The 13,228-nt window shown below is 36.5% G+C and overlaps 1 protein-coding gene across 6 annotated transcripts; it reads left to right on the top strand.

Moving 5' to 3' along the window:
- The first annotated feature begins 3,324 nt into the window (after positions 1 to 3,324).
- On the top strand, positions 3,325 to 12,503 carry LOC135133666 (phosphatidate cytidylyltransferase, photoreceptor-specific-like). 6 transcript variants are annotated; one of them, XM_064062136.1, is made up of 3 exons: positions 3,704 to 3,807; positions 3,893 to 3,945; positions 11,251 to 12,503. In XM_064062136.1, exon 3 carries the CDS (start codon positions 11,254 to 11,256, stop codon positions 12,433 to 12,435), a length of 1,182 nt encoding a protein of 393 aa, XP_063918206.1. In that variant the 5' UTR covers positions 3,704 to 3,807; positions 3,893 to 3,945; positions 11,251 to 11,253; the 3' UTR covers positions 12,436 to 12,503. The 6 variants fall into 6 exon arrangements, with proteins under 6 accessions (XP_063918203.1, XP_063918204.1, XP_063918206.1 ...); XM_064062133.1 differs by lacking the exons at positions 3,704 to 3,807; positions 3,893 to 3,945 and adding an exon at positions 3,325 to 3,529; XM_064062134.1 differs by lacking the exons at positions 3,704 to 3,807; positions 3,893 to 3,945 and adding an exon at positions 3,325 to 3,533.
- The last annotated feature ends 725 nt before the right edge of the window (positions 12,504 to 13,228 follow it).

Genomic DNA, 13,228 nt, shown 5'->3' with positions numbered 1-13,228 from the left:
CGGGGGCCCTGAGTGTATATTTGTAGTTGCAAAAGAATCTTGGGAGAGCTCAGAGCCTTTTTTCAGTTGCAAAAGAATGTCAGGGGCTCCGATTATCTTTTTAGTTGCAAAAGAATCTCGGGCTTCCGAGTGTCTTTTCTTAGTTGCAAAAGAATTTCTGGGCCTCTGAGTGTCTTTTCACTAGTTGCAAAAGAATCTCTAGGGTCCTGAGTGTCTTTTTTTAAATGTAAAAAAGTTTGGGGAGATCCTGAGTGTTTTTTTTAAGTTGCAAAAGAATCTCGGGACCCCTAAGTGTTTTTCTTTTAGTTGCAAAGAATCTCAGGAATCCTGATTGTCTTTTTTAGGTTCAAAAGAATGTCGGGACCCTGAGCGTCTTTTCTTTAGTTGCAAAAGAACCTCGAGGGCCCTGAGTGTATTTTTTAATAGTAAAAGAATATTGGAAGCCCTCAAAACCCTTTTTCAGTTGCAAAAGAATCTCAGGGGCTCTGAGTGTGTTTTTTTACTTGCAAAAGTATCTGGGAAGGGATCGTGAGTGTATTTTTAGTTGCAAAAGAATCTCGGTGTTCTCAATGCCTTTTTTAGTTGCAAAAGAATCTCAGTGTCCCTGAGTGTTTTTTCATTAGTTGCAAAAGAATCTCTGGGGTCCTGAGTGTCTTTTTTTAGATGTAAAAAGATCTCGGTGGCCCTGAGTGTGTTTTTAGTTGCAAAAGAATCTCAGTGTCCCTGACTGTCTTTTCACTAGTTGCAAAAGAATCTCTGGGGTCCTGAGTGTCTTTTTTTAGATGTAAAAAAGTCTGGGGAGATCCTGAGTGTTTTTTTTTAAGTTGCAAAAGAATCTCGGGACCCCTGAGTGTTTTTCTTTTAGTTGCAAAGAATCTCAGAAATCCTGAGTGTCTTTTTTAGGTTCAAAAGAATCTCGGGACCCTGAGCGTCTTTTCTTTAGTTGCAAAAAACCTCGAGGGCTCTGAGTGTATTTTTTAATAGTAAAAGAATATTGGAAGCCCTCAGAACCTTTTTTCAGTTGCAAAAGAATCTCAGGGGCTCTGAGTGTCTTTTTTTACTTGCAAAAGTATCTGGGAAGGGGTCGTGAGTGTATTTTTAGTTGCAAAAGAATCTCGGGGTTCTGAAAGCCTTTTTTAGGTGCAAAAGAATCTTCGTGTCCCTGACTGTCTTTTCATTAGTTGCAAAAGAATCTCTGGGATCCTGAGTGTCTTTTTTTAGTTGCAAAAGAATCTGGGGGATCCTGAGTGTATTTTTTTAGTTGCAAAGAACCCCAGGGCACCTGAATGTTTTTCTTTTAGTTGCAAAAGAATCTCAGGGATTCTGAGTATCTTTTTTAGTTTCAAAAGAATCTCGGAATCGTAAGTCTCTTTTTTTTGGTTGCAAAGAATCTCAAGACCCTGAGTGTCTTTTTTTAGTGCACTTTTTTTTTAAGAGTGATTTAAATATGTTAAAATAAATCAAAATTTTTTCAATATTTCCCTCCACAAAATTGATGATTTGGATTAAATTAAAATCAGTTTGTTTTATGAAATCAAAAAAAAGTCAAAAAATTGATGACGTCAAATCGAAATATTGTTAAAGAAGTAAAAAAAAATAAGATAAAACCCTGCTTTTACTCAAACCACAAACAGTTCTATTTTGAAAATTTTGGTCTATAAAAAATAAGAAAATTGGCTGTTCCTCCTCTCCAGAAAGCAGGTGACGTCATTCCAAAAGTTATTAAATTAATGTTTATAACCCTAACGTGGTGTATTTTTTGTATTTTTACACCAGATTTCTGTTTTTACTTCCCATGTTGTCGACGTTCCATGACCCCTAGAATATGAAAAAGTAAGTCTCCCCTTTCCATCTGTCTATTTGTCGTCTGTTTGTCTATCGTCTCTCAAACTACTAGATTGATTATTGTCAAATACTCTTGTACTCGTGGTTTATGAATCCGCCTTGATTTTTTACCCTCAGTAACCAGATTTTCCCCCAAAAAAAGCACTTGTTAACTCTATTGGCTAGACTGTCGTGTTAATAATGCTATTCCATCTCTTCATAGGCCCCTTTTTTTCTACAGTATGATTAATATTATTTAAATTTATTTTTCTAAGAACAGGATTTGTTTGGTTGACTTGTTCAGGGTCCAGGGAATATGAAACAGTTTTGTTATTTTATTTTTGTATTAATTTAACATATTTATAATTTTTTCTACGACTACATATTTAAGTTTTCGGTTTTTATTAAATTCTTAACTGTATACTTTAAGAATGTAACAAATGGCTAATTTTATTTTTCATCATAGCTCCTGGAATACGAAAAAGTAGACCTTCCAGATAATATCTGAAATTATTGGGCTGATGGTTGTGAAATAAATGTTAGACTTATTTGAAGAACTAAACTTTAGTGACGTCATCCTAAAAATTACGAAATAAATCCTATTTAAAATTTGTAAAATAATGTGCTTTTATACCTATTATCTCTAGTTTATAAATGTGCATTTAAAAAAAATAAAATTTTACAACAAAATTTTGCAGTTTACTTAGAAACCACAAAACTTGTTACTTATTTTCATCAAAATATAAAGCTATGACAGAAAACTAATTTGGACTCCCCTTCGAATTTTTCTAAATAAAACTTCAGTTGCAGTTCCGTATCTTTCAAATTTCTGCAAATGCCTGTACTATGATTCCATCCTCAAGATATTTCCGCCATAAATTACCATCTTCACCGCTCCACTCATCGGAAAACTCCTCTTCCACCTCGCCCATCTCGCTAATTACCCAAACAACCGTAAAATCCCCATCAGCATTGGAAATTCTCCGCACGTAACCCCAATTCGATAATAGTCGGCTAATAACGGAAGAAGAAAAAAATGGAAGCGTCATTCCATCCTCCTTAATACCAAGTGGGTAATTTTCAATAAATGATAATTCTTGCATAAAACCCGAGGGCGCTTTAAAAAACCTAATTTACGGTTTCTGCGTGTGAGGTCCGGAATTCAGATGTGATGGTACCGCCCTCAACACCTCGTGGTAGATGACGGCACCTCGAATTCATTAAATTATACCTCCATATTCCCATCGACTGGGAAACGACCGCTTTCCCATCCGCGCCAGAATTGCAAGGTAATTTCGTTAGAAGGTCGCCGATATCGGCCCATCTGCTAATGGACGCACGGAATTCCGGGCGTGGAAGCGTCAAAAGTACCATTGTCATGGGTGGACCGTGGGAAATCGATGCTTGATAAGCAATCAATGGGGTCACGGCGCGGGAGGCAGCCACGCGCACACCCGCGATGCACGGGTTGCATAACCGCGGAATGTTTTTATTATCTTTGTGTTGTTATTGATAAACACAGTGTCGCACTTTGTGCGAAACTGATCAGATTTGCGTTTTTCTTCGGTTCGGTAGTTTTACTCGAGTGTGACCAGTGACCATCATGGGCGAGAAGTAGCCGTCGTCGCGGAGTCACCCGTGTCAAGGCCAGCGATCAAGGATGGAAATTGCTGCGGAAGGAGCGATGTGAAGTAGAAACCATCACGTAGGTATTGTCATTTTCATTGCTCGGAATTGTGCGCTGTGATTGGCGGGGCGCCGCGAAGAGTCGGGATTGAATAATTGTCGGCGCCAATTTTGAATGTGTCTGTGGGTTTGCGTCCGCTGTCGTCAAACTGACTCACTTGATAAGTGTAACAGTTTAGTAATCGGGGCGTCGTTCGATGAAGTAACTCACTTACGTATTTGCTTTACTAATATTGCAACGTATTTATAGTACACACGGACGAGGTGTATAGGTGTGAATTATTAACAATTATTATGGTATGTGCATACACTTTTACACACCTATGTAATGATAGTAAAGGCTGTGTAACGATGCGATAAGTAAACATTCGGTTTTTTCCAGATAAGGCCGCCCAAACTTGATATCTGATAAGTTTTACGAAATATTTACCGAAGGTAGGTAGGTTAGGATAGTGTAACCTTGCCGCTATTTTGAAATATGGTGCAAATATTTTATGCACTTGTGGAAGGTTGGTGTAATTGAGGAGTACTAAAGCATTAATGAGCCATTTTCACTTAAATTGGCTACTTAATGATACACGAGCGATTATATCGTTGGCAAGAAAAGTTTAATCGGCGATAACTTACTGCAAGAATTTTAAAAGGTCGAGAAAAATGATTAAATGCTTACCTCAAAGCAATAAACGTGCAGTAATAACTGAGAATGGAACCTTGAAGTGTGGAGTATGTTAATGAATTAAGAATTCTTCACGTTACGACGTTTCAGAACGCTGACGTCTTCCTCAAGTAGTAAACATTTTATTTATTTATGTCACTGATCAATTTATTGTCTTAAGAACTACTAAATGTGTTTTATGGCTTGAGCTGAATACGTAAGTAGTTTGATTAGCATCCCTAATCAACCTATATTGTATTCTTATGGTTGTCATAAAATTGCGTTGTCGAAATTTCAAGTAGGTAGTAATAATATATCATTATTTACACCAACAACTGATAAGAGTAATAGACAAGATAACAATTTGAATGGTGCTTGTTTTTCATTACGTTACTTTAAAATTAATTTGAAAATTTAAAAACGTAGCGATAAAAGTGTTTCCGTCGTAAAAACAATATTATTAATGGGTCAGAATCCATTCGTTGTGACGGCAAACCGTAAAGTTTCCAAATTTGGTTTAATTTATTTCAATAAAAAAAACATTATTTTTATCAACGTAAGTAGTTTACGGGTTTTAAACCGTCTTAAAATTATGTAAAAAAAATAAAACTACATACTTTAAATAAAAATAAGAATAAGTTTATTGCACAAAACGTACAATATACAATTAAAATACGACAATAAATAAAATAAATAAAACAGCCTAATAAACATAATCAAACTTAAAATCGACGAACCTTAACATTGATGTCGCGAACAGTTAAAATATCAGACTTGATTCTCTTTTTGATAAAAGACCTTGATGCATTTAAATATATCAAAAAATAAAATCAAAACAACGAGATTCTTTCAAACTATGTGTTTCAAAAACAAAATAAAAGGGGTCGGATCCTTGCAACTACTTATTTCAAAAACCAGACGTAAGGGGTCCCGAGAAACTTTCAAACTAATACCTTAAAAACCAGAGACAAGGATTTCCAGAGATTCTTTCAAACAAGGAGTTGCCGAAATTCTTTGAAACTATGTACTTCAAAAACAAAACAAGAGAGGTCCCCGAGATACTTGAAACTGCTTCAAAAACCTGACAAAAGGGGCTCTGAGATTTTTTCAAACTACTTCAAAAACCAGAGATTCTTTCAGATTACTTCAAAAACAAAAATAAAGAGGTCCCCCTAAATTTTTTCAAAATATGTACTTCAAAAACAAAATAAAATGGGTATCGAGATTACTTGAAACTACTTCAAAAACCAGACAAAAGGGGTCCTCGAGATTCTTTCAAACTACTTCAGAAAGAGGATAAAAACGGTCCCCGAAATTGTTTCAAACTATGTCAAAAACAGAGGAAAAGAGATTTTTTCAAACTACTTTAAAAACCAGAGACAAGAAGTCCCCGAGATTCTTTCAAATTACTTCCAAAAACAAAACCGGTCCCCGAGATTCTTTAAAACTATGTACTTCAAAACAAAACAAAAGAGGTCCCTGAGATACTTGAAACTACTTGAAAAACCTGACAAAATGGGTTCTCGAGATTCTCTCAAGCTGCTTCAAAAACTAGAAACATGGAGTCCCTGAGATTTGTTCAGACTACTTCAAAAAAATTACAAAAGGAGCGCCGAGATTCTTTCAAACTACTTCAAAAACCAGAGACAGAGAATTCCCGAGGTTCTTTCAAATCACTCCAAAAACAAACAGAGGAGGTCCCCAAGATTCCTTCAAACTATGTACTTCAAAAACAAAATAAAGGGGTCTCCGAAATCCTTGAAACTACTTCAAAAACCGGACAAAAGTGATTCCCAGGATTCTTCTAAACTATTTCAAAAATAGAAGAAAAGAGGTCCCTGAGATTCTTTCAAACTACTTTAAAAACCAGAGACAAGGAGTCTCCGCAATTCGTTCGAATTACTGCAAAAACCAGAGACAAGGAGTCCCCGAAATTCATTAAAATTACTAACAAAAGAGGTCCACGAGATACTTGGAACTACTTCAAAAACTGACAAAATGGGTCCCCGAGATTAGTTCAACTACTTCAAAAACATAGCAAAAGGGGCACCGAGATTCTTTCAAACTACTTCAAAAACCAGAGACAGAGAATTTCCGAGATTTTTTCAATCGCTTCAAAAACAAAACAAAACAGGTCTCCGAGATTCTTTCAAACTATGTACTTCAAAAAATAAATAAAGGGGTCTCTGAGATCCTTGAAACTACTTCAAAAACCCGACAAAGGGGTCCCCGAGATTCTTTCAAACTATTTCAAAGATAGAACGAAAGAGGTCCCTGAGATTCTTTCAAACTAGTTTAAAAACCACTTACAAGGAGTCTCAGAAAGTTTTTCAAATTACTTCAAAAACCCGAGACAAGAATTCCCCGAGATTCTTTAAAATTACTAGCAAAAGAGGTCCACGAGGTACTTGAAACTACTTCAAAAACAGAGGAAAAGAGATTCTTTCAAACTACTTTAAAAACCAGAGACAAGAAGTCTCCGAAATTCTCTCGAATTACTTCAAAAACCAGAGACAATGAGTCCCCGAGATTCTTTAAAATTACTAACAAAAGAGGTCCACGAGGTACTTGAAACTACTTCAAAAACCTGACAAAATGGGTCCCCGAGATTTGTTCAAACTACTTCAAAAACATAACAAAAGGAACCCCGAGATTCTTTCAAACTACTTCAAAAACCAGAGACAGAGAATTCCCGAGATTCTTTCAAATTACTTCAAAAACAAAACGAAAGAGATCCCCGAGATTCTTTCAAACTATGTACTACAAAAAATAAATAAAAGGGGGCCGAGATCCTTGAAACTAATTCAAAAACCTGACAAAAGGGATCCCAGAGATATTTTAAAAAGTACTTCAAAAACCAATCACAAGGTGTCCCTGAGATTCTTTCAAATTACTTCAAAAACAAAACGAAAGAGATCCCCGAGATTCTTTCAAACTATGTACTTCAAAAAATAAATAAAAGGGGGCCGAGATCCTTAAAACTAATTCAAAAACCTGACAAAAGGGATCCCAGAGATATTTTAAAAAGTACTTTAAAAACAGAACAAAAGGAGCCCCGAGATTCTTTCAAACTACTTCAAAAACCAGAGACAGAGAATTTCCGAGATTCTTTCAAATGACTTCAAAAATAAAACAAAACAGGTCCCCGAGATTCTTTCTAACTATCTACTTCAAAAACAAAATAAAAGGGGTGCCGAGATCCTTGACACTACTTCGAAAACGAGACAAAAGTGCTCCTCGAGATTCTTTCAAACTACTTCAAGAAAAGAGCAAAAAAGTTCCCCAAGATTCTTTTTAAAAATTAGAGACAAGGAGTCCTCGAGATTCTTTAAAATTACTAACAAAAGAGTTCCACGAGATACTTGAAACTACTTCTAAAACCTAATAAAAGGGATCCCAGAGATATTTTAAATGTACTTTAAAAACATAACAAAAGGGGTCCCGAGATTCTTTCAGACTACTTCAAAAACCAGTCACAAGGTGTCCCTGAGATTCTTTCAAATTACTTCAAAAACAAAACGAAAGAGATCCCCGAGATTCTTTCAAACTATGTACTTCAAAAAATAAGTAAAAGGGGGCCGAGATCCTTGAAACTAATTCAAAAACCTGACAAAAGGGATCCCTGAGATGTTTTAAAAAGTACTTTAAAAACAGAACAAAAGGAGCCCCGAGATTCTTTCAAACTACTTCAAGAAAAGAGCAAAAAATTTCCCCGAGATTCTTTTTAAAAATTAGAGACAAGGAGTCCTCGAGATTCTTTAAAATTACTAACAAAAGAGTTCCACGAGATACTTGAAACTACTTCAAAAACCTGATAAAAGGGATCCCAGAGATATTTTAAATGTACTTTAAAAACATAACACAAGTGGTCCCGAGATTCTTTCAGACTACTTCAAAAACCAGTCACAAGGTGTCCCTGAGATTCTTTCAAATTACTTCAAAAACAAAACGAAAGAGATCTCCGAAATTCTTTCAAACTATGTACTTCAAAAAATAAATAAAAGGGGGCCGAGATCCTTGAAACTAATTCAAAAACCTGACAAAAGGGATCCCAGAGATATTTTAAAAATTACCTTAAAAACAGAACAAAAGGAGCCCCGAGATTCTTTCAAACTACTTCAAAAACCAGAGACAGAGAATTTCCGAGATTCTTTCAAATGACTTCAAAAATAGAACAAAACAGGTCCCCGAGATTCTTTCTAACTATCTACTTCACAAACAAAATAAAAGGGGTGCCGAGATCCTTGACACTATTTCGAAAACGAGACAAAAGGGCTCCTCTAGATTCTTTCAAACTACTTCAAGAAAAGAGCAAAAAAGTGCCCCCAAATTCCTTTTAAAAATTAGAGACAAGGAGTCCTCGAGATTCTTTAAAATTACTAACAAAAGAGTTCCACGAGATACTTGAAACTACTTCAAAAACCTGACAAAATGGGTCTCCGGGATTCTTTCAAACTGCTTCAAAAACCAGAAACAAGGAGTCCCCGCGATTTTATACTTAAAAACATAAAAAAGGGATCCCGAGATTCTTTCAAAGTACTTTAAAAACAGAACAAAAGGAGCCCCGAGATTCTTTCAAACTACTTCAAAAACCAGAGACAGAGAATTTCCGAGATTCTTTCAAATCACTTCAAAAAGCAAACAAAACAGGTCCCTGAGATTCTTTCTAAGTATGCACTTCAAAAATAAAATAAAAGGAGTGCCGAGGTCCTTGAAACTACTTTGAAAACAAGACAAAATGGCTCCTCGAGATTCTTTCAAACTGCTTCAAGGAGAGAGCAAAAAAGGTCCCCGAGATTCTTTAAAATTACTTTAAAAATCAGAGACAAGAACTCGAAATTCTTTCATATTACTTCAAAAATCAGAGACAAGGAGTCCCCGAAATTCTTTAATATCACTAACAAAAGAGGTCCACGAGATACTTGAAACTACTTCAAAAACCAGAAACAAGAAGTCCCCGAGATTTAATAGGTACTTCAAAGACATAACAAAATGGGTCACGTGATTCTTTCAAACTATGTACTTAAAAAAAAACAAAAGGGTTGCTGAGATCCTTGAAACTACTTTAAAAACCAGATAAAGGGGTTTCCGAGATTATTTTTAAACTACTTCAAAAACAGAACAAAAGGAGTCCCTGAGATTCGTTTAAATTACTTTAAAAACAAGAGACAATGAGTCCCCGACATTCCTTAAAACTATCTACGTTTTCAATAAGTGCTCTGAGTTATCAAGTGGCTGCTCTAATTTTATTCTTAAAAACAAAATAAATAAACAAATCTTAAGTAATAATTTCAGCATTGATACAATTAAATTTTAATGTGTTTTTTTTGTCGTCTTATTTTATTTTGTGTACTCTCTGTCTATTTACGGGTTTGGTACTTTAAAAATGTATCAGCTTTAAAAATGTTAAGCTGTAGCCGAACCTTTTGTTCTCATATTGTCTCTTTTGTAGAACAATAAACGCATTTATTATTATTATTATTACTTTAAAAACAAAATAAAAGAGGCACCGAAATTCTTTCCAACTACTTCAAAAACCAGAAACAAGAAGTCCCCGAGATTTTTTCAAACTACTTAAAAAACCAGAGAAGGAGTATCCGAGATTCTTTCAAATTACTTCAAAAACAAAACAGAAGAGGTCTCAGAGATTCTTCCAAATTACTTCAAAAACAAAACAAAACAGGTCTCCGAGATTCTTTAAAACTATGTACTTCAAAAACAAAATAAAAGGTGTCCCCGAAATCCTTGAAACTACTTCAAAATCATAACAAGAGGCCCCGCGATTCTTTCAAACTACTTCAAAAACCAGATACAAGGAGATCCGAGGTTCTTTCAAGTTACTTCAAAAACAAAACGGGATTTTTTCAAACTATGTACTTCAAAAACAAAATAAAAACCACTTCAAAAACCAGAAACAATGAGTCCACAACATTCTTTCAAACTACTTCAAAAACAAGACACAAGTCGTTACCAAGGTTCTTTCAAATTGCTTCAAAGACAAGCTGTGGTGCCGGAATCCAATTTTTTTATAAGTACTTTTAAATGAAGTAAAATTTCGGCCAGTCTAAATTTGTCCGCCCCTGTAAACACAAGATAAAAATTCAATTAGTAGAACAATAAGAAAGCATAACATTGGAACACAAAAGTTTACGATTTTCCATTATATATCTGTAAATTTTGATTAGGTACGTATGATTATTGATTAAAACAAGATTCCATAATACAAATACACGATTTTACGAAGCTTTGAACGATATAACAGAAGATAAAGTATTGATAAAGACATTAAATAAAATGGAACAGTAAAAGTTGGTTGTGTATTGAGTGTTGAAGCAATTTTATATTAAAGGTTGTGCTATTAATAGACAGCGACTTGTGGTGGAATAAATGTGTGAATAAGGTGAAAAATCGATTAAGTTAGTAATCACAGCGGCGAGTTTTAATTTAAGTATTTTTTTTTTATTAAAATTTAGACAGTGTTGTGGATCTTCTATTAAATCTGAATGTCTACCTATAAAAAACCTAATCGGAGAAAAACTTCCGATATTTTAAGAGGGTCGTTATAAAACTCAAGCACGTGTTCTCAGAAAGGTACAATTGTCAAACGAACAGTGTTGTTCGAGAAATCCGAGATAAATTGTTATCTTTACTCTGTAAGTACCTAATATGTAGATAGTTGTAGAGTAGTTGACCGATTAAGAAATGTTTGCATAAACGTAGCCAATTTGACGATTTTCCTTTTTTATTAAATTAGGAATCCAAAGTGCAAAGAAAAAAAAAGATTTTTTTATATTAATTATAGGTATAGATCAGGTTATGGGTGCAACAATTTTAACAATCTTGAAGATCAAAAAAAAAGTTTTGTCATTTTTAGAATTCGAAATTTACCACACCGTAAACCTACTAATATATCTAGTAACCTTGACAATATGCAACAGCGACATCTAGACCCATCAAACTATGTCAAAACAGTATGACATTTGGAACCCGTCACTCTCAAAACATCCCAAAACGTCACACCATGCCCCCGTCACTCGTAACCCCCCCAACCACAACCAACCCTTCACTAACGTCTTTTTTTCCAGAAAATGAACGTCCCTGCTGGACCAAGAAACGCCAACCCCCACCGTCCATTCTTCCACTACCTGAGCAATGTGATAAAGCGCATCATCTTCGGCATCGTCATGGCCTCGAGCTGGTTCTTCATAATCTACCTCGGCCCTTTCATGCTAATCCTCACCGTCCTCGCCATCCAAGTCTCATGCTTCAGAGAAATCCTCAACGTCGGCTACAACTGCAACCGAGTCCCTCCAAGTCTCCCGTTCTTCCGCTCCCTCTGCTGCTACTTCCTTGTAGCCGCCAACTACTTCCTCTCCATCGAGACCATCGCACCCCACTTCGACGATATTTACAAGAACTACCCCCACCTGGAGATCGTCATCAAGTACAACCGCTTCATCTCCTTCTGCATCTACTTCATCGGGATTGTGCTCTTCGTGGTGAATCTCGTGCGCAAGCATGACCTGCAGCAGTTTAAGATCCTCGCCTGGACTCACACTTTGCTCATCATCATCGTGCTGCAGTCCTACCTGGTGATCGCCAACATGTTCAATGGAATCATCTGGCTTATCCTACCCAGCTCCCTCGTGATTGTCAATGATATCTTCGCCTACATGTTTGGTCGCTTGTGGGGGCGGACGGCCTTGATTCAACTCTCCCCCAGGAAGACGTGGGAGGGTTTCGTGGGGGGGATTGTCGGCACGTTCTTGTTGGGCTACTTGTTGTCCAATTACATGTGCCAGTATCAGTATTTAGTGTGTCCGGTCGAGTATTATCAAACCGGGGGCGGCATAAAGATGATGTCGGAGTGCACCCTCGGGTATTTATTTACCCCCACGACCTACTCGCTGGGGGTGGTTAGTATTAATTTTTACCCTTTTACGTATCATTTTTTCTGGATGGCTTTGTTTGCCAGCGTCGTGGCACCATTTGGGGGATTTTGTGCGTCGGGGTTCAAGAGGGCTTTCAAGATGAAGCACTTCGCGGAGGTTATTCCAGGGCACGGGGGGATCACAGATCGCTTCGACTGTCAATTTTTGATGGCGACGTTTGTTAATGTTTATATTTTTACGTTCGTTGGAAACCCGAGTGTGGGGGTGATTTTTGATAAAGTATTAGGGTTGGATGAGGGGAGGCAAGTGGAGTTTTATTATTTGTTGAAGGATATGTTACAAGATAGTTATTTATTGAATTCGACTGACGTAAGTTGACCTCTGGGTGTAGTAATAAATAAGTATGAAAATATTGTGAAGACAATAAACGAATTTGGTTAATTCTGCGTTTGTGTTTTATTTCAGAGTCGGGGTGGATTTTAATTATTTTTACCTTGAAAGCATTCTTTAAGTTCGGATGCAAAATATTTTTCGATGATTACATTCCGCGTCTGTCAAAGTACACACAACAAAGAAAAATTTTAAAGCAAATATTTGAAGGTAAGTTCCACGAATTCCATCTGGATTTGTAATTTTTCACTCCATGTCCCGAAATTAGTCGGTCCGTCACTCCACCCGCCAATCAGTACTCACGCAATTTCACAAGTTTCGAAACAAAGAAAAAAATTACAGCCCATCACAAATCGCCGTATGGCGGGCCAAAAAGCGGCTATTTAATTGAGGCCCGTTGAGTGCCCGAGTGGGGATTCCTTTCACAATCCAATCTCGATTTTGAACCATTGGCCGTGGGAAATCGTGCTCCCTGCTAGTGTATTTAATATTTTGGCAGCAAAGGCGAATCAATCAAGTCGGCTCTTGGAGCGACTTGCTGGGAGGTTGTAGGAGGAGGCCCCGCCTCGGATTCTACGCCCGCCCCTCGCTCAAGATCAAGGTCCTGCTTATTATTATCGACGAGGTCGGTTGTTGAAGGGTAATTGGAGCCGGGCTTTGGATAAATTGGGGGTTAATCGGGCGCTTGAAAATATGTAAATATTTGGGACACAAATAAATTTATTTTTAAAGGACTAACATTTGCATGATGTTTTTTTTGTTATTATTAAATTAATGATTT

The sequence above is a fragment of the Zophobas morio genome, unplaced genomic scaffold, assembly GCF_036711695.1.
Source record: "Zophobas morio isolate AGI-343-1 ecotype UQ-CSIRO unplaced genomic scaffold, CSIRO_AGI_Zmor_V1 ptg000022l, whole genome shotgun sequence".
Classification (NCBI taxonomy): domain Eukaryota; kingdom Metazoa; phylum Arthropoda; class Insecta; order Coleoptera; family Tenebrionidae; genus Zophobas; species Zophobas morio.
Note: the sequence above shows the minus strand (reverse complement) of the source record. Positions and strands in the feature narration are given on the sequence as shown.

Bases quoted from the DNA above. Each gene is read 5' to 3' on its own strand.
- LOC135133666 (XM_064062133.1), top strand. From the start codon at position 11,254: ATGAACGTCCCTGCTGGACCAAGAAACGCCAACCCCCACCGTCCATTC.